This window comes from Cupressus sempervirens, chromosome 4, assembly GCF_028749045.1.
Source record: "Cupressus sempervirens isolate cs-2001-9-10 chromosome 4, ASM2874904v1, whole genome shotgun sequence".
Taxonomy (NCBI): Eukaryota; Viridiplantae; Streptophyta; class Pinopsida; order Cupressales; family Cupressaceae; genus Cupressus; species Cupressus sempervirens.
In genome coordinates this window covers 727,208,879-727,230,377 of record NC_143121.1, presented here as the reverse complement: position 1 = coordinate 727,230,377, position 21,499 = coordinate 727,208,879, and the positions used below count along the sequence as shown (strand labels likewise).

At 36.4% G+C, this 21,499-nt stretch overlaps 3 protein-coding genes across 3 annotated transcripts; all 3 read left to right on the top strand.

The window, feature by feature from the left end:
- The first annotated feature begins 238 nt into the window (after positions 1–238).
- Positions 239–14,405, top strand: LOC149563339 (26S proteasome regulatory subunit 6B homolog). The gene is made up of 5 exons (XM_089826686.1): positions 239–1,032; positions 13,159–13,317; positions 13,398–13,550; positions 13,735–13,818; positions 13,975–14,405. The coding sequence occupies exons 1-5, from the start codon at positions 313–315 to the stop codon at positions 14,107–14,109; spliced, it is 1,251 nt and encodes a 416-aa protein (XP_089682812.1). The 5' UTR covers positions 239–312; the 3' UTR covers positions 14,110–14,405.
- A 3,284-nt stretch (positions 14,406–17,689) lies between these two features.
- LOC149563338 (uncharacterized) lies at positions 17,690–19,433 on the top strand. Its single transcript, XM_089824003.1, has 3 exons — positions 17,690–18,420; positions 18,566–18,864; positions 19,007–19,433. Exons 1-3 carry the CDS (start codon positions 18,320–18,322, stop codon positions 19,042–19,044), a joined length of 438 nt encoding a protein of 145 aa, XP_089680129.1. The 5' UTR covers positions 17,690–18,319; the 3' UTR covers positions 19,045–19,433.
- Positions 19,434–19,808: 375 nt separating this feature from the next.
- On the top strand, positions 19,809–20,896 carry LOC149563337 (uncharacterized). Its single transcript, XM_089824002.1, has 2 exons — positions 19,809–20,023; positions 20,119–20,896. Exons 1-2 carry the CDS (start codon positions 19,903–19,905, stop codon positions 20,448–20,450), a joined length of 453 nt encoding a protein of 150 aa, XP_089680128.1. The 5' UTR covers positions 19,809–19,902; the 3' UTR covers positions 20,451–20,896.
- The last annotated feature ends 603 nt before the right edge of the window (positions 20,897–21,499 follow it).

The window sequence follows — 21,499 nt, the reverse complement described above, 5'->3', positions numbered from 1 at the left end:
AAATTAATGCATTCACAATGTTAATTTAGAACTATTTAACCTTATTCTCACTCATCTACACCTCTACAACCATTATGCGTTAGGCAGGAACTATGACGCATTGCGTCTCTTGTTATATCTGCATCTCTTTTCTAATTTTTAAAATAATTAAAAACCATAATTAGACTTTAAAATGACTACTTTTAAACTGAGCCGCTAGACTGCAATATTTATGGTACTTCCCACAAGAAGAAGAATGGTAAGATTTTCAATTGAAGGTTTTGGAAAGAGAAATATAAAAGAGGGTACGAGAGGAGAGCGTCAGGAAAAGAAATGGCGGCATCAGCAGTAGTAATGGAGCCAAAGAGTGTGGCGGAGGGGCCATCAAGCCCTCGGCGATGGTTGCAGGGTTCGAGCTCTTCAGAGGGCATGGAGGAGGAGGACGTCTACAGCAAGATGAAAACTTTGGAGAGACAACTGGAGTTCATTGACATACAGGAAGAGTACGTGAAGGAAGAACAGAAGAATCTGAAGAGGGAGCTGCTGAGGGCGCAGGAGGAGGTCAAACGGATACAATCCGTGCCGCTGGTAATAGGGCAGTTTATGGAAATGGTAGACCAGAATAACGGCATAGTTGGTTCCACCACCGGCTCTAACTATTATGTGCGAATCCTGAGCACCATTAACAGGGAGGTTCTAAAGGCCTCTGCCTCTGTTGCCCTGCACCGTCACTCCAATGCCCTGGTTGATGTTCTGCCGCCGGAGGCCGATTCCTCAATTTCACTTCTTTCGCAGTCCGAGAAGCCCGATGTGACCTATTCTGATATCGGCGGATGCGATATTCAAAAGCAGGAGATCCGCGAGGCGGTGGAATTGCCGCTTACACACCATGATCTTTATAAGCAGATCGGCATTGATCCTCCCCGCGGTGTGCTGCTCTACGGACCGCCTGGCACCGGCAAGACCATGTTGGCCAAGGCCGTTGCTCACCATACCACAGCTGCCTTCATTCGCGTTGTTGGTTCGGAGTTCGTGCAGAAGTACCTTGGAGAGGTATGGTTGTATCATATCAGAAGTAATATTGGGAAAATGCATAATTGCTTTTAAAAATTAGATTTGCCTTCGAGAGACATGCCTTATCTATGTTTTAGAGAGAATTTAGTTGCCAGTTTGTATGCCAATCTTCCTCCATTTCGAAATTTTGGAATTGAATTTGACATTATCAAACCCTAGTTATTATGTTAAGGTGAATTTTGTGCGTTTATCTCAAAATGAAAATCTTTGTTTCAGAAACACCTCTGTAAGAATGACGTATGCCCCTTTGCCTACCTTGGGGGGATAATTTTAGCAGCAAATGGGTTATTTTTACCCACTCTTTAGACCAAACCATATGAAGCTTAAAATGGTTTGTTCGAAACAGGAGAGAGCCGTGATCAAGCGATAGAAAAACAATGTTTAATTTCACTACAAAGGAGCAGTTTATGATACTGCAACGCTTAGTCTAGCCCCAAATTAGATGTGCCCTCGAGAGGCACGACTTATCATGTTTTAGCGAGAATTTAGTCGCAATTGCTCGCTAGTCTTCCACACTTTTCGGAACTTTTGGAATTGAATTTGATATTATCAAACCTTATTTATTACACTTGGGTGAATTTTTGTCTATTCAATTCAAAATGAAAATGTGGATTTCAGAAATACCTTTGGAAGTATGACGTGCGCCCCTTTGCCTGCTTTAGGGGGATAATTTTTGTAGCAAATATTCACAGATGGGTTATACATACCACCTGTAAAACCAATTCGTATTCAGCTTTAAATGGTTTTTTCAAAAGAAGGAGATTACAGAGGGGTCAATCAAGGAAAAACAATGTTTACTTTCACTATAAAGGAGCATATGATATTGCAACTCTCTAACTTTGGCGGATAAGTTTAGTGGTAAATGTTCACGAGTGGGTTATGTAGTCTTTGAGCATGTATGATCGTGCATCTCAGAAATCTATTGTGGTTCATTAATTCCCAGCATTGCAGTGTTGTCATGTGTATACAACTCTTTTTGTCTGTATGTCTCTTATATTACATTCACAGAATTCTATCTATTCTCTATCGACTACGTATTGTCATACGGTGTTAGTCTCCTCAGTGCCATTTCATCACTGAATTGGACCTGTCCTCTTTTATGCTTCTTTGCTGGCAGCTACATCAGATGCTCGTGCCTTGTCTCCTCGTCTATGGTCTTTTATTATTTCCCTCCCCTTTCCTCCCTTCTTATTTGGTTTAGGTCTGCAATTTTACACTTTTTCCTTATGTTCTCATGCATATCCTGATGATGGATCACGTAGTGTGATCCGAAACGTTGATGAAAATTTGTACACAATCTAATCCAGAAACTATCAGAACAATTTCTCCTGAATTGTGGAAATCTAATAGATCTGGATTTATTATTCTGTTATGAGTAGACTCCATGTCAACAGTCAATCATTGTCAGTAATTTGTTTGTATTGTTTTATATCTTATTTGAGACTTCTGTCATTCTTTACGACATTGATAGATGTCGCTTATGATTCATGAGTTGACCATTCATAGTCAATTTGCTCTCTTGCCCGAGTGGCAATGACCTATTTTCAGGGGTATGTTTTATGATTAAAATTCAAGTTGGGGCTGGCGGTTATGTTGTTCTGTTCAGGAGATTGAATAATCAATTCATTGTGTGCTAGCTAGGTCTTTTATTTTTTTCGAGTGTCGTCTTTGCTATCTCAATCAGTGAAAGAGCAGAACATATTCATGTTATATGTTTCCTGTGCATATGCCATACATAATATTCATGTTCAAAAGCTTTTGTTTCTAGAGTGTTACTAAGTTCTGAGATTTTGGTATCTAGTGTATCTTAATTTGATCGCTGTGATACTTTATTTTTAGAACTTTGATCAAAGAGTTATCATAACATTGAAGTATTTTTCAAGTGCAAAGCTTTTGTAATTTGTTTCAAGGATCTCAATAAAGGAACTATTTTCTATGGGCTGGGTTGTTTCCCTTGCAGAGGAGGGGTTTTCCCAAGATAATGTGTGGAGTTCTTTATTTGTCTTATTTATTTGCATTTTATATTTTTGGTTCTTGAAATTTAACATGGTATCAGAGCAAGTCTAAGAATTTTGATCCAGGACCAGAAGTATCAAGTTATTTGTGTTATTTGATCCTCCTTCAATTGTTCATTTTTCAGTGTGTGAGAATGGTTTTTGAAAGTTGAAGATAGATTAGATTGGTCTATGGGTCTTCAACTTTCTCTTCATGGAAGTTTAGGTTCTGATTGCAGTTAGAGAATGACCTTTTGGGTTATGTTAATTCTGATGTTGCAGAGCCATTTGAAGAAGCTGAAAAAACTCAATGGAAAAAGAATAAGATCATCTCAATAAAGGAACTTTTTTCTATGGGCTGGGTTGTTTCCCTTGCAGAGGAGGGGTTTTCCCAAGATAATGTGTGGAGTTCTCTATTTGTCTTATTTATTTGCATTTTATATTTTTGGTTCTTGAAATCTAACATGGTATCAGAGCAAGTCTAAGAATTTTGATCCAGAACCAGAAGTATCAAGTTATTTATGTTATTTGATTCTCCTTCAGTTGTTCATTTTTCAGTGTGTGAGAATGGTTTTTGAAAGTTGAAGATAGATTAGATGGGTCTATGGGTCTTCAAATTTCTCTTCATGGAAGTGTAGGGTCTTCAAATTTCTCTTCATGGAAGTGTAGGGTTCTGATTACAATTGAAGAGAATGACCTTTTGGGTTATGTTAATTCTGATGTTGCAGAGCCATTTGAAGAAGCTGAAAAACTCAATGGAAAAAGAATAAGATCATCTCAATAAAGTAACTTTTTTTATGGGCTGGGTTGTTTCCCTCGCAGAGGAGGAGTTTTCCCAAGATAATGTTTGGAGTTCTCTATTTGTCTTATTTATTTGCATTTTATATTTTTGGTTATTGAAATTTAACATGGTATCAGAGCAAGTCTAAGAATTTTGATCCAGAATGAGAAGTATCAAGTTATTTGTGTTATTTGATTCTCCTTCAGTTGTTCATTTTTCAGTGTGTGAGAATGGTTTTTGAAAGATATAGATAGATTAGACGGGTCTTCAAATTTCTCTTCATGGAAGTGTAGGGTTCTGATTGCATTTGAAGAGAATGACCTTTTGGGTTATGTTAATTCTGATGTTGCAGAGCCATTTGAAGAAGCTGAAAAAAACTCAATGGAAAAAGAATTAAGATTGCGGCTAAGAAGATTATTATCGATTCAGTTAAGGATCATTTGTTTCATGTTATCTCAAAAGTGGAATTAGCCAAGGAGATGTTTCAGACTCTCAAGGACTTGTAAGAGTTCAACAATACCAGTAGAGCTCTAGCCCTGAGACGTTAACTGCTCTATGTGAATCAATTGTTTCATATTTATGAAGATTACTGAGTAAAGGGACAACTTAGTGCAATGGGAGAGTGTTTGCTGATAAGGTTCTGGTTATGCCTGCTATGAATGGACTTCCCCACTCTTGGGAGTTTTTCATTCAAGGTGTCAGTTGTAGAGATGAGCTTCCAAAATTTGATAGATTAAGAGCTGATTACATTCAAGAAGATTGCAAATTAGAAGCATGAGGAAATGGATGTAAAAGCCATCTTGAAGATGATCATGTACTTGCATCCCACACTACAAAAGGAAAAGGGAACTTCAAAAGATTCAGAGGTCAAAACTTTGTGTCAGCCCCCGATATCAAGAAAAAGAAAAGGGATCTTTCTAGGATCTAGTGCATCAGGTGCGACAAAAATGGACACTTCACGAGAGATTGTACCTCTAGATCAAAGCCTTAAGGAGCTTCTGCAAATGTAGAAAATTCTTTTCCTTAGAACGAGTCAAATGAAAACTCTGAAAGATTTTTATTTATTTCTGCACTCTATTGACGTTCCCACAAATAGTCAGACATGGTTGATTAACCGTGAAGCATCTCGTCATATTCTTGGTTACTGAGAGCATCTCTTCAGCTTGAAAGAAAAGGATTCACATCTTCAAGTCATTATTGGTGATGATGCAAGTTATTTGTGAAGAGTGTTGGTTCTACTTTTTTTCAACCAGATTCTGAAATTCCTCTTCACTTGAGTGATGTGCTCTTTGTTCATGACATCAAAGAAATCTGATTTGTATATCAACATTAAAGGATAAAGGCTATCATGTTGCCTTTGCTGATGGAAAGTTTCTTGCATGGAAGAACTCAAAGATTCAATCAACTTGTGAGATTGAAGTTTGTCATGACAATCTCTAAAATCTTTTAGCCCATCCCATTCAAGCTTTAGCTCACGCTACTTCAAATTCGAGTGAACTTTGCAATAAGAGGTTTAGACTTTTAAATTTTAGAACTTTACCTTCTATAGACAAGGTTGTGATTGGTCATCGGAGATGAACTAGAATGAGGAAGGAGTTTGCAAGGGATCACTCTAGGTAAGAACACTAAAAGTACTTTTCAAAGTAGTTAAACTAGAGCAAAATAAATACTAGATTTAGTTCATTCCGATTTATGTGGTCCTCTGTCAAGTGCTTCACTTAGTGTTTTTTTGTATTATATTGCCTTCATAGACAATTTTCTTGCAAGCGTTGGACTTATTTTCTGAAATCTAAAGAATCTGATGTAATGTGTTCCATTTCAAAGAATTCAAAGCACTTGTTGAAAATTTCCCTAACAAGAAGATCAAGATTTTAAGGTCTAATAATGGTGGAGAATATGTTTTTGGCATCTTTCCTAACTTTTGTGTTGAAGTTGGGGTTAAGAGGGAGTTACGTGTCCGTTATAATCCTTAACAAAATGGTGTAGCTGAAAGAAAGAACATGACAATTTCTGAGGCAGAAAAGGCTATGATTCATGATCAATGCCTTCATACTTTTGTTTGGACTGTGGCTTGCTGGAGTGTAGTTCATATTCAGAATTGTAATCTTCACTAGATTCATGACAATACGATGAAGAAGCTTTTACAGGTATCAAGCCCGATATTAGCTATTGTAGAAATTTTGGATGCCTGATTTATTTTCATATTCCAAAAGAGAAAAGATCAAAGTTAGAACCATCAGGAAAGAGAGATGTCATTGTTGGCTATAGTGATTCTTCAAAAGCATACAAAATCTACATTCCAGGTCAAAAACAAATTGAAATCACAAGGGATGTTTCTTTTGATGATGCAACTTGCGAGAAACCAAAAGAATTTAACATGAAATTTGATAGAAATTTTTTGAACATCCTCAGGATATTGTAATGACTGATCTTGGTCCACCTTCAGAGATTCAGAGGGAGAGTACAAGTTTAGAAGATTCAGCTGATCTAATTGATCCAATGGGTCCTAGTGAAACTTCAATAAGTCCCAGTAATACATCAGTCAACAAGAGAAGACCTTTGTGGGCCAAGAACACTTTGGAAGAAGTTGAACAATATGCAACCCCTTGTGGTACTTTCAGAGAGGGTAAAAGACCTCGTAAGTATAGCATTGATGAGTTACATTATAGCATTGAACCTTCCACTGTTGAAGAAGCTTCAAGTCAGCAAGTGTGAAAGGATGCCACAATGGAGGAATATCAACCCATCATTAAAAATGATGTATGAGATATTGGTCCAAGACCAAAAGGTAAATCATTTGTTTCATGTAAATGGTTGTTTAAAATTAAGCAGACAACTCATGAAAGTATAGAAAAATAGCTAGATTTGTAGCTTGAGGTTTTTAACAAAAGCAAGGGATAGACAATGAAGAAACCTTTGCACTAGTAGCTTGTTACACTTCCATCAGAATCGTCATAGCTATTGCAGCAACGAAGGATTGAAAAAACTTCATTAGATGGATGTGAAAACAATTTTCTTAATGGAGTAATTGAAGAGGAAATATACATTGAGCAGCTAGAAGGATTTGTGATTCATGATAGTCTCATTTGTGCAGCCTAAAAAAGGCATTGTATGGCCTTCCACAAGCAACCCATGCTTGGTATAATAGAATTGATCACTATCTCCTAAGTTTGGGTTTTCAAAAGAAGATGCAGATCCAAATTTATCCATCAAGGTAAATGATGACAAAGTGTTGATTCTTGTGCTTTATGTCGATGACTTGTTTCTCACTATTAATGATGATCTCATTGTCAAATGTAACACAAGCCTTGACATATGTTGTGCAGTCAATACGTTGAGTCAATTCATGTGTGAACCAAGGCAAATTCACCTTATGGCAGCCAAACACATATTGAGATATGTACGTGGTACATTGGGATATGGCTTGAAACATTTTTCATATGTAGAGCTGAACTTGTAGGGGTTTTCTGATTTAGATTGGGATGGATGTGTGCTTGACAGGTAGAGTATTTTAGGATGTTGTTTCAGCCTAGGTTCAACCATGATTTCTTAGTGCAATGGAAAACAATCTTGTGTTGCTCATATTACAGTTGAAGCACAATATGTTGCAACATTTGTGGCTGCAAGAGAAGTTGTGTGGCTTCATAAATTCCTAGCAATTTTGTTTGGGCAGCCTTTGGAACCTATAATGATTATGTGTGTTAACCAATGTTGTGTGAAGCTTTCAGTTAATCCAGTCTTTCATGACAGAACCAAACACGTGGAAATTAAATACCATTATTTAAGTGAAATGGTTCAAAGAAAAGTGTACTATGATATAATATAAAAGCGAACTGTGTGAAGCTTTCAGTTAATCCAGTCTTCTTGTGGATGGTCTTTTATTATTTTGTTATTAGTCGACTCTACGCTTTATATCTTACTTGAGACATCCACCATTCTTTACAGCATTAATAGATGTTCATTGTTTATGAGATGATCATTCACATTCAGTTCGCTCTCTTGCCCGTGTGGTGACGGTCTATTTCACTGGTGTGTTTTATGATTAGAATTCAAGTCAGGCCTGGCAGTTATGTTGTTCCATTCAGGAGATTGAATAATTGATTGATTGTGTGCAAGCTAGATCATTTTTTTCAGGTGTCGTCTTTGCCATCTCAATCAGTGAAAGAGCAGAAAATATTGATATTATACGTTTTCTGTGCATACATAATGTTCACGTTCGAAAGTTTTTGTATCTAGAGAGTTACTAAGTTCTGAAATTTTGGTATGTAGTGTATCACAATTTGATTGCAGTGATGCTTATTTTAAGAACTTTGATCAAAGAATTATCATATGTTACATCCCAATTTTTGACCTAGCTTGAAATATAGCCGTTGAGGTTCGCATGAAATCAGTTGGCAGTTTAATTTGATATAATCTGACGAAATGGTAAGATAGTTGGTCGTTATGATTTCAAGTGAAGATGACATGTTAGTTGATTGTTAATTGCAAATTCATGGAATTAAGATGAAAGGTTAATTGTTATGATTATTTAAGATTAAATAATTTATAATTTAATTAAGTAGGAATTCCTTGCAGTGAGCATGTTGAAGGGGTGGAAGCATTGTCAGAAAAGAATTTGGTAGGGCATCACCATCACTGGGCAGACAGATAAAAGACCCAGCGATCTGAAAAAGAATTACATCTGCAGGATTCGCATGAGTTATTTAATAATTTAATTAAAATAATCGAGTTTAAATATAAAACGTATCTTAAAGGATTTTAATTTATCTTTTGTTATATTATTTTTAATAAATATTTAATTGCGTGCTTTTAAATATGAAATGATTTGGCATTATTATAATTTAATAATTAATAAAGTAATGTTGCCTATAAGACTTTAATAATGTTCGAATTATAATAACATTTCAATTATTATAATTCCCAAATTATAACTTTCCAACTCTTTGCTTTTCGATTTAATATTCCTTTTTAATGATAATACTTGGCGGGGAGATCGATTTAATTGTTTGATAATTTGAATTGTGTAATTATCTTTTTTTTCAAACTTTATTTCCCTTTTAAAAGTATTTGATTTGAGTGGAATTCATATAGTTTCTTGTAACGGTGAGAAGCCTTAGAGTCGGGCACTTTATTATTAATTTATTAGACTCCTATAGTTGTTTCATTATGAGATCTTTTTCTTCAGTCTTTCAAACTATTACCGCCAGACCAAGATAACATAACTCAGCGATTAATTTCATGTTCATCGAATTTCCTTATCATGCTGTGGGTAACAGTTCAGGAACGGAAGGTGAATAGGAGCTACTAGTGGCAAAGAATAGCGGTTATGCAAGGATTCGACACCTCTTCATAGGGCACGATAATGGTACGCTCATGTCCTGTTCGAAGAATATATTACAGTCCAATAGCAAATTCCATAATTGATATACAAATGTTGATTCATATTGCACATGATTATCGTGAGAGTTCACACCATGCCATCGTTTCATTATCAACACAAATTGCGACTTTTAGTGGACAAAGGATCAACCACAACAATTGGGTATAGGAGCTAAATGGGGGCATCATACCAATGCTAAGCCGCATTTAGCGACTCGTATACCTGAGGACTGAGAATATCGCATACTTGTCATTACTGTGGTGACTGGGGTATATAAAGATCTCGGTAGCTATTAAAATATGGCAACACATTAGTCATAGGTATTATTCATCACGAACCAAACATACAGACAACTAAAACTTACAAGTATCGAATGAAGTCTGCGAGCTATATAAGGTAGGGATTTAGAAGATTTGCATACAGAGCAACTGAAATGGTCCATGAGGAAACGATCAAATGCGTGATTAAGTGTTGAAGGCACATATAAAGTCTCCATCAAGCTATATAGAATATAGGCAGAGTTGTGAATGTATAGTCAAGAGTGTTATATATCAGGATGCCCAGTGGATGGTAAGATGTTCTTTGTCAATTCCGGGTAGGGAGGGCCTTTCTTATTGGAGATCGTGTGGGGACATATTGTGGTCCGAGGTTGGGTGGTAAAGCCCCTGACAATGTTTCACCTCTCTCAAGATGTCGGATATGCGTCAGAGAGAGATAAACCATGCATTCAATTGTTTATCAGATTACAGGTATTATCATTTTTGTTTATGAGAAGGTAAGATTTAATTGAAGTATTTCATTGTTATCATCATTTTACTTTCATATAAATGAATATTGAATATAAGTATTTATCTAATCTTGAGAAACTGTCACAGATAAGCAATCAAAGGAAAAGAAATCCAAGACCCTAATTGATTGTGTGACAATTGGAATCTTAATTGTTATAGTGGTATTGGATGCCCTAACTGAATCCGTGGTATCGAAAGCCCTAGTTGAATCCGTGGTCGCGGAAGTCCTAAATTGAATCCGTCATCGTGAAAACCCTAGATAGAAATCCGTCGTCGTGGATGCCCTAATTGAATTCCATGGTCGCGGAAGCCCTAAGTGGTAAAGCGGTATCAGAAGCCCTAAATAGACCGAAGGTAATTGATGCCCTAATTGGTAAGATGATATGTGATGCCCTAATTTATGTTATAGTGTCATTTAGTTGTATTCATCAAATGATCTTTGAGATAGCAGTCAATTCGAGAAATTGTTATAGTGCATTTGTGGACTAACCGGGTGGTTGCAGAAGCATACTTATATGATTTTCAGTCTCAGTTTTCCGAGGTATGTGATTTCAATTTCTGAAGTTCATTAAAAGGTATTTCAAGTATTTAGATAAGAAATTATTGTTTAACTGACTTCAACGGTAAATCTTCTTCACATGAACATGAATGATGTAACTGCCTCCTTATGAAATCGAAGTTATAACTGTATTTTATGCTTATGTTAGATGTTAATTTAGACGCGGGAAATTGGGATGTTACATCATAATATTGAAGTATTTTCAAGTGTAGCTTTTGTAATTTGTTTCAAGGATCTCAATAAAGGAACATTTTTCTGTGGGCTCGGTTGTTTCCCTTGTTGAGGTCGTCTTTTCCCAGGATCATTTCTGGAGTTCTCTGTTTGTCTTTTTTTTTCTGTGGGCTGGGTTGTTTCCCTTGTTGAGGAGGTCTTTTCCCAGGATCATTTCTGGAGTTATCTGTTTGTCTTATTTATTTGCATTTCCTTTTGCATCTTATATTTCTGGTTCTTGAAATTTAAGGGAACATTGGTGGGCAGGGGAGTGTTGCATACTATACATAGAGAACTTGAAATGATGTTTAACATACCAAATTGAAATACTTGAACAGATCAAACTCGCAACACAAACTAGAACCATTGAGCAGAACCAAATATGTGGATTAACTAGAACCACAAACTAGAACTCAAACCATTGAACATGAACTAGAACCATGAAAGCTTTCAGTTTATGCCAGTGCACTATGTTATCCACAAACTGTGTTGTAAGGCATGGATTGAATAGGAGATGTTTTGTTTTCTGTTGGTACTTGGCATTCATTTATATCGGATTTGAATAATTGTTTGATTTGATGATTGCATTGCATGCCTAAATTCAGTATCTTTGATATGTTGAATGTTACATGCCAATGCGCTCTAGATGAAGATTCATAACCTTATTAGTGGGACAGGGTTGAGTCAGAGATTTTTTTTGTTCAAATCTTGTTTGTATGGGTTTGTCTGTAGCGTTATCTGTTCTATCAACTATAATGCTTATCTATATGAATTAGGGAAGGTAGTTTTCATTGACGATAGTTTTGTTAACTGCATTATGTAGTTGTATGAATTTTTCATGCCCATCATTTATAAAGGAGGTCGATTATGACACAACAGTCATGGTGCTAATCAGAGTGACTGGTCCTCCCTGATAAGCTATTTGAATTTCAATAGTTTTTTCACTTAATCATTGCTTAAAATTTATGATGTTCCAAATAGAAATGTTATATGCCAATCAACTATTGGATTGTAATATGCCCAAGGGTAATAGAAAAATGACAAAAATTCTGCCAACTAGGGCACAGAGTGTCTGAAAATTTATTTGCATAATTTTTTTTTCATGACAAATCAGAATTCTGATCAAATCTGAGAACTGATTTAGAATTAAGATAGAGAGTTCTGATTAATGCTGGGTTCCTAAAAGTTACAACATAGAACCATATGACTACCAATAATTTTCAGAAAAGCAGTTGATTGATTTTTCTTTAATTTTTTCTGAGATAGAGACAAATTTATACAAACAAGTGATCTACTCACAAAAACACCTCAGAATTGTTTCTGGGTTTTACGAAACCTTAGATATCCAGAGATGGCAGCACTAGGCTTCCAAAATGACTTCCAAACAATCTCCCCAACTGCTCCTTGACAGCCATACCACCAAGTGATCATAAATGAGTAAAAACAACTTAAGATGATCACCAATCTGAAGCTTCTTTGCTGTTATCTTCCTCTGTTTTTGCCACCAACTGTATCTGTACTTGCAGCTCTGAATGATAGTGATCTAGGGTTTCACAAACCTGTTTTTCTGCCTAAACACACTCTTCTGTCGAGGGTGAGCCCATATGTCACACAAAAACAGGGGTACTCTAGGTTTTATCCCCTCCAGCCAAGTTGCCATATCAATATGTGATTCTGTGAATCAATCATTACATAATGCCCCTCAAAATGAGCCCTGAGGGTGTCTACAATAACAACTTCTAAAAAGATGAATCAATCCTCCCTTGGTAGTCCACCTCTTAATCCAAGGCTCCAAATAAAAACCTAAAACGTGAATGAATAAGAACTCTTGAAGCTGGGGCCTACCTTGACTTTTGTCACATGTTTTAATTCAGTTAGTTAAATACATAAAAGAGGGGACAACTTAAGTCGCTTGGCTAGGTATCACTTAAGATCGCCTAAAAAGATGTTTTCAATTTAAAATTAGGAATTAGGAAGTAGAACAAGCCAAGGACATCTTACTCAATGATGCTCTATTTCTTCTTCCTATTGGGTAAATCAAAGGAAAGGATAACCAAATTACAACTAAGCGTCTTGATTTGAGTTGGGGACATTACATAGATCTATATCTGATATTATTCTAGCTCCTCTGACATTTCCAAGGTTGCCCTGTATAAGGACCAAGGACAAAGGGAATACTTTTTAAAACAATGGATTATGCTCAATGCATATTAAACTATAATGAATAGTTTGTCTACAGCTCCGTGTACAATGATCACTTTACGAAATATCCTCTGTTATTGTCTTTCTTTTTAACTTTGAGAGGACCTATGAATGGTGCTGATTTTTAGCTCCCTCTTTTTAAATTTTATCTTGTTGCTTATTGTAGTATTCATCCCTTTCTTCATTCTTAGGGACCAAGAATGGTTCGTGATGTCTTTCGTCTAGCAAAAGAAAATGCACCTGCTATAATTTTCATTGATGAAGTAGATGCAATTGCAACAGCAAGGTTTGATGCACAAACTGGGGCTGACAGGGAAGTTCAACGAATTTTGATGGAACTCTTGAATCAGGTTTGTGTTCTGATGACATGTTGGATTTATAATGATGATATATACTGCATAATTTGTAGTGATAAGTCATACTTTTTCAGATGGATGGATTTGACCAAACAGTGAATGTGAAAGTGATTATGGCAACAAATCGAGCAGATACATTAGATCCCGCACTTATCCGTCCAGGCAGGCTTGATAGGAAAATCGAATTCCCGCTGCCTGATAGGAGGCAGAAACGTCTTGTTTTCCAGGTAAGCAATAATGATAAATGGTATTGCTTGTCATAATGTTCTTTCAGAAGCTAAATTCTGCTGTAGCTTCTTATATTTGACCATATTTTCTGGGGCTTTTCTTACTAATGTAAGTGAAAATAGTAAGCTTATTCAAGGCCACGTGTACTAAACATGTTTAACATATTGTGGGAACACTGAAAAGGTCTGCACAGCAAAAATGAATCTTAGTGATGAAGTTGACCTTGAAGACTATGTATCTCGGCCTGACAAAATTAGTGCTGCAGAGGTAAGTCTGTTTAAACTTCCAATTAGTCGTTAACTTCATCTATTCCATACATAATTGGGCCAGCTGTGGTGGAGGTGTGTTATTGAGTAGATGATTATCTGCAGCCATTTACAGCTTCATATTGCTTACACATTTTGTCAACCATTAACAATGCAGATAACTGCCATATGCCAAGAAGCTGGAATGCATGCAGTTCGGAAAAATCGTTATGTGATTCTTCCTAAGGATTTTGAGAAGGGTTATAGGGCCAATGTGAAGAAACCTGACACAGATTTTGAATTTTACAAGTAGGGAAAAGTTTTTGATGTTCGGAAAGTTTGATGGCAAGCAGCTAAAGCTGTTTGCAATTTCAGTTCATTCAGTTGAAGACTTTAATATATCCAATTTGATGGCTGATTACTCATACAGAAAAAGAAAATTTGTGTCCGGAACATACAGAACATATTTAGCCAGAAAACAATTGGCACATTAGTAAGCTTCATTAAGTTTTTATTTCACCAGCTGTGTAATTATGGAAACATGAAATATTTGTTTGTAAGATCTTCAAATCACGTGGAATGCATAAATGTAATCTTGATTAATGTTGATTTGTGATTCAAATTTTTATCAATTGGTTGATTTGAGATTGGCGTTATTATATTCTAAATAAATATTTTATAGGTTCTCTCAATTTACTCCTTTGGACAACATGTTCTGTTATTATTTTGTAGAAGTGTAAGCCAAAGACAACAAAATTAATTAATCGAATTCTCTACAGAAGTCATTTTTTTGAATTGCTTATAGTTTTCTAATAGTAAAAAAATTGCATCATTAAAGACTGTCCCAGAATGTTAAATCATTTAGACTGCTGGACCACGCATGGCCACAGAAAGAGTACTACCATGGCTGGCTATGCGAGGTCTATGTAATAGAATGTCAGACTGCAAAGTCCATTGCAAGCAACAGAATATTATTGTTCATTATAAAAATCTGACTGTGTAAAGTCTGCAGAAGCAATGAAGTATACTATGCCATAGCAAAATTCCATGATGAACTTAATATATCAATATTATCCATAAAATGCAACTGTCAATCAAAAGTGCTTGTTTTCATTGTATGTATCATGTCATTCCACCCTAGTGGTGGATCAATAAAGAAAGGTCTACATTGGATATTACCACTTAACTGGGAAATTCTTTCCTAGGTTTATAGTGTATTGTGCTTCTTGTTGTTAGCCCTAGTCTCTCTGTAATGTCTCAACTGCATATTTCTCGGCGCGCTTCTTCTGGAGCTCCACGTATCCGCTCAGGAATGGAATCTTATCTGTGTGTTAAATAAGCAGCGTCTTGCATACATTATTTCTGTTTTGTTGTTTTCTACAGTACCCATCTTTAGCAATTTGAGAACTTATCTGTTGAAATCTCCATCATCATAGTAACCTGCACAGAGATATAATGGAAAATTATTCTTTTAATAGACTCTGTAAGAGATCTCCTATTGCCTTGGATACATTCCCCATTTCACATTTTTCCATAAGAACCATAGTATATAAAGTGAGCTAAAAGAGATTAAAGGATATATCACACACTGATAAATCCGAATGGAGTATTTTGCCAGTTTACCCACCTATGTTTTCCCCAGCATAGGTCTGAACAAAAAAATTACATGCCTTTTCAGTATACAGGCATTCAAATATTTTGTTGTGGATAACTTTGCTCTGGAGGAACACAAGTGAGTTTCATATTTTCTGAGCTTAACAAAAGAGTGGTATCATCTACAAATTGAATGTTGCAGGGGTCTTCATTGATTTGGACAGACAGTCCTTTGATCCTTGGGTTCATGAACAAATCCCTTAAAAGACGGTAATAGCATTTTCAAAACCACAAACAAGGTTGGGACAAGAGAATATCCTACCTTATAGGTTTCTGCAGAGTGAATTGCTCTGATAATGAACTATTGACATCTACTTTTGCAATGGTATCTTTTATTAAGGTGTTAACCATCTGAAACCATGTGGGAATCCAAACGATTCAAGAGTCATTATAAGGGCAATTTTACCCTATTATAAGCCTCCTTGAAATCCAACAGTAGCAAGTTATATTCTGTTTAGAGGACCAATGCCAAATCCAATTGCTTCCTAGTTCGCTAGGATTTTTTCAAGATGTATCTGCCTTTAATGAAGCCTGTTTGAGTGCTACTGACGAAAGAAGGGAGAATGTCAAACGGTCTCAATGGTAAATTTTTTGCCAAGATCTAGTATGAAAAATCGAGAAGAGTCATAGGTACCCAATTTTAAATTAGACTTATCTCATTCTTCACATAATGATTTGATTATACCCTTATTGATGTTACTGCAAAGAGTCTGTTTCAATAGTTTATTTTTAGATTTGCCACAGGTCATCACTTAGCCACACATAAATTTTCTTTTAGAATTTCAAGTAGGTCCTCTGCCCTCGGAGATTTATCATTTACTTGAATGGCCTTTGTAATTTCATCCTTAGAGATCTCTTTGTTCGACAATTCTGCATGTTTAACCGATAGGCAATATTTGGAAATAACCTCTGGCAGAAATCCTCGTCTCACATGCTTTTTCGGGGGGTCGACTTCTTTTCAGCGTTCCTTTTCTTTGCCAATATTTACAAAACACGGTGGGCTTGTCTTTATTACTGTTTCTGCAATAATAACAACTGAGATGGAACAATGGTTAAAACAATCCGCTGGCCATTAATGAAAATCTAAACTGACACATCACCACCCAGAATAAGAACCGCCTCAAGAAATTTTAAATAGCCCTCACACCCTTCAAAACCTCATGTGGTAGTGACAAATTTTGGGGAGACAGCAGAGACATCGGGCAGAAAATTAAAGAAGGCAGCAAATAGGATACCTGCAGGGTCTGTGAAAGATTTGATCATAAAATATGAAAACCAAGGGAGAGGAATTGGGACATTGATCATTCCATGCAGAAGCAACCCAAATATAAAGAAAGACTTCATTATATGCACTGCCGATGATGACTGAGTAGAAAAGGCGGTGGAGAAGCTTAATTTTAGCTTTCTACCTCACATCAACAGTCAGCACATGGTTACCAGCGGTTTTCTTAGAGCAATTCACCCCACAAAAAATTTGGCACTTTCAAGCTCTACCTAGCGGACTATACCAACATACTCGCTTGGATATACCACTAGGAGTTGAGCGAGCTGGAGTCCAATGTTCCCCTTTGATTGTGCAAAGTGGCCAATTTGACAAGCTAACTTCGAAGCATAGATGGAAAACTCACCGAGTTTCCTAGCTCGGCGAGTTTTTCACCAGTTAACTTGCCGATTTAAAAATTCGGCAATCTGGTAAAAACTCGCCGAGTAATCGGCAAAAACTCGGCGAGTTTTTATGAAAACTCGCGATTTACTGGTGAACGTGGCCTGTGATGGATTAAAGTGGCAGTGAGTGTTTTTTTTCTCATTCTTTCTTGTATTTGCATTGTTTAGAGCCTTGAGGAGTGAAGAGAAGAAGGTTTGGAGGCATTCTTGGCTGATTGCAAGTGATTCAAGGCAGATTTGAGTGGATTGTAGAGGATTCTAATCGATTTTAGAAGACAAATTTCTTTCCAAGTATATTCATCTTATCATAGTTTGAAAACATTTTATAGTTTTATAACAAATGTTCGTTTGTTTTTGTTGTTTGTAAATGTTTTCAAATCATTTAAAATCATTTTGAATCATTTGAAACCCTAGCTTCTAAGGATATGGTTGAAATTTGTTGTTTGCTAAGGATACGGTTGAAGTTTGAAGTTTGAATCATTTGAAACCCTAGATTCTAAGTTCTAACTTTGTTTATTCATTTTTCTATATATTTATGTGTAGGGCAGTGGTCAACCATTAAAAAAATGACAAACCCGCAAGAAGAGTGGCCACAAACACCATGCCCATTTCGATATATAGGCACTCGGCCTAAAAATGCAAGAGATAAGGTATGGCGGTATGCCTATGAAGCTCTAAGTCCAAATGATATTGGGAAGGTGATATGCATTCCCTATGAAAGAATTATTTCTGGAGGCATAAACCACCTCAAATATCACCTTGCAGGCATAAAGAAACATGACTCAAATTCTTTTCTCAAGGTAACTGAAGAAGAAAAAAGATTCATCAATGCCCTACTTGTAGCTGCTGAAGAGAAAAAATTGAATAGGGAGAAGGCAAAATTAGCTATGAGGGTAGCCATAGCTGAATCTGAAGGAGCTCCTTTTGATATGCAAGATGAAGAAGAAGCATTTGAGAACATACCAAGATCTCTTCGTGGCCCACGGATCCGCAAACAAAATTTCTCTTTTACCGATTCCACTTCTTCTACATCTCCTACTTCTTCATCATCACCATCCGGATCCCCATCAGGGATAGGTGGTTATTTTGTGTCCAGGAACACACTTGGAGCACAACCATCATTAGAGGGCACTGCATGGTTTAAGGAGGTGCATGAGCAAACTGATATTGCAGCTGCTGATTTTTGATTTTTCAACAATATCTCAATGAATGTCGCTGATAGTCCCTATTGGGTCAATATGGTGAATGCAATGACAATATCAAGCAAAGGGTACAAGCCGCCTAATCGCAAAGATATGAGTGGAAGGTTAGTATTTCACTATTTAGTAATTGTAAATAATTGTAATTCACTTTAGTTCATTGTTATATTTTAAATCTTAATTGTTATAACTTATTTCCTAATTTTTTACTAACACTTACACTTTATTTAATATTACACCTAAAATTTGTAGGTTGCTTGACAAAGCGGTTGGTAGGGCAACATTGTTGATAGAAGACCAAAAGAAAGAGTGGAAGAAGTATGGTTGCACCATTTTATTTGATGGGTGGACAGATGGAAGAAGTAGAACCATTATTAACTTCTTGATTGCTTGCAAAGATGATGTGGTGTTTTTGGAATCTGTCGATGCCTCCAACAAAGTGAAAAATGCAGCCACATTGGCTTTAATGTTGGAGAATGTTGTCATGGAGGTGGGAATAGAGAATGTGGTGCAAATAATTACAGATCATGCAGTAGCATATGTGGCAGCAGGTAGATTTAATTTTTTATATTTGAATCAATATGAACCATGAATGTAATGCTATGGTATTATTCAATTTAGATTTGATGTAATTTGTAAACACTAAATATGGAAAGTTTGTTACTAATTATTGATTTTTTGCTAATCTTTTAGGTAGAATCCTCCAAGAGAGGCATGTCAAACTTTTTTGATCACCTTGTGCAACAAATGTCCTTGACCTTCTTTTGGAGGACATAGGAAAACTTGATTGGGTGAGTCCAATTGTGGAAGATGCTAGGTGAGTCACAAAATATATCTATAATCACCCTGGGTTCTCAGTTTGATGAGAAAAGCCACTAAAGGCAAAGATTTGATGAGTCCTGCTATGACAAAGTTTGCAACGGTCTTCTTGACGTTGCAAAGTATTCTTGACCACATATTGGCTTTGAAGCAAATGTTTGTGTGTGTTGATTGGGTTGCTTCACCTTACTCAAAGAAGCCCGAAGGAGAGGCTGTGGCACGAATAGTCTTTGATGATAGCTTTTTTGCAAAGGCTAAGGAGATTGTGGAGGTAACTTCATTATATTTTTAGTTTATTCAAGTTTCATTATCAATTTATAACTTACTATGTTATTAACTAATTTTTTATTTTTCAAATTTCAAATATAGATGTCTTTGCCCCTGGTTCTAGTCTTGCGCACATGTGATGGGCAAAAATCCCCAATGGGAGGTCTTTATGAGGCCATGGATAGGGCGAAAGAGGCTGTTAGAAGTTACTATCATGGGGACAGTCTCATATTTGATCCCATTTGGGAAATAATTGATAGGAGGTGGAACAATATGCTCCACCAACCTATTCATGTAGCAGGCTACTTTCTCAATCCCAAATTCAGGTACTATGATAATTGATTGTCCTTGAAGTTGGGATTTTAATAAGTCTTTATTTTACTTTACTTTTTAAGGTTGTGTAGTAAGACTTGATATCATTTTCTATTTGTTTTAGGGCTGATGATTCCTACTCAGATCCTAATGGAGAGGTCATGGAAGGTCTCTCTAAATGCATTTAGAGAATGATATCAAGTGAAGAGGAGAGAGACCTTATTGTGACCAAACAACAAATCTATGTGGAATCAAGGGGTCCTTTGTTCTCTTCTATGCTAGCAAAGAGAGCAAGATCTACTCAAGCACCAAGTAAAGCATCAAACTTTAAAACTTTTGCTAATTGATAAGTTGTGCTTCTAATTTTTTTTTTATTGCTTTATAACTTTTTTAATTTTGTTTTGCAGATGCTTGGTGGGCAAGTTGGGGTGGCAATACCCCCAATTTAAGGAAATTTGCTCTCAGAGTCCTATCCCAACCTTGTAGCTCATCCCATTGTGAGCGCAATTGGAGCTTATTTGAGTCTATCCATACAAAAAAAAGAAACAGAATGGCTCAAAAACGACTTAATGACCTTGTTTATGTGCACTATAATCTTAAGTTGCGCATAAAAAAGGCACAACTCTTAGAACTACCTGGTCTGCTTGATCTAGATGAGATAGATCCTTATTCTGATTGGAGAGCACAGGAGCCAAGTCCATTGTTTACACCAGATGAGATCGCTGATTTGGAGAGGTAGGCCATGGAGGGGGAGGCTAACATTGATTTTCAGTTCACTATGGATGACATTGAGGATGACGACGAGGATGATGATGATTCAGGCGAGGATCAAGCATTACCATTAGGAGGAGATGCATCCTCTTCTAGGACGCCGAGCCAGTCAGTAGGGACATCGAGCGAGGGGGCACAGCCACAGAGTTCACAATCACGCAGCTCACGCCCTATCCCAGTGCGGGGCACTTCTTTTATGACTAGACCCCCTCGCTTTCCTGCTAGTGCAAGTGGAAAGAGAAAGATGTGATTGACATTGTATTGATGTATTTAGACTTTTAGTATTTACTTCTAGTTTGACAGATTGAAACTATTTAGTAATTTACTATTTTGCTTCCTACCATGAGCATTCTGCATGAGAATGCAATTTTGTACGCATTATGCATTTATATATATCTAAACTTTGTTTCTTTCTTTTGTATTGTCTTTAATTAACTTATTAGATGCATATTCTCATTAAATTTTGCAAAATAAATGTATTTTTAATTAAATTTCAGCGGTTTTTTAGGTTCCCAAGTTTTTTTTTTAAATCGCCGAGTTTTTTCCGATTAAACTTTGGGGGGGCTTGGCGAGTTTTTGCATTTGGCAAGTTTTCCAACTATGCTTCGAAGAATGTCTCTTTATTAGATAGGTGGTTCAATGCCCACTTTATATTTCTGAAAATAAGGTCCCATGCAACAGATATGTTGATAAAGTTAGCCCATATGACTATTGATCCCTCTCTCCTAACCAACCAATCCACCTATCTACATGAATATCGGACTAAAAAAAACCTACACTGTAGTAGCTGAAGAACTTTATTACAACTGCTACTACAACAAATTGACAAAAATCATTGATGAAACCAAAAAGCATGTTACTGTTTTTAATAATAAAGCAGCCAAAACAAGGGGGCTAGTCCTTACAAGACAAACTGGCCTACAACCAGCAGATTACCATCCAAACAAAAAATTACCCTCTAATAATGCTTATCGTAACAAAAAGCATGTTACTGTTGCAACACATTTTGGATCTATC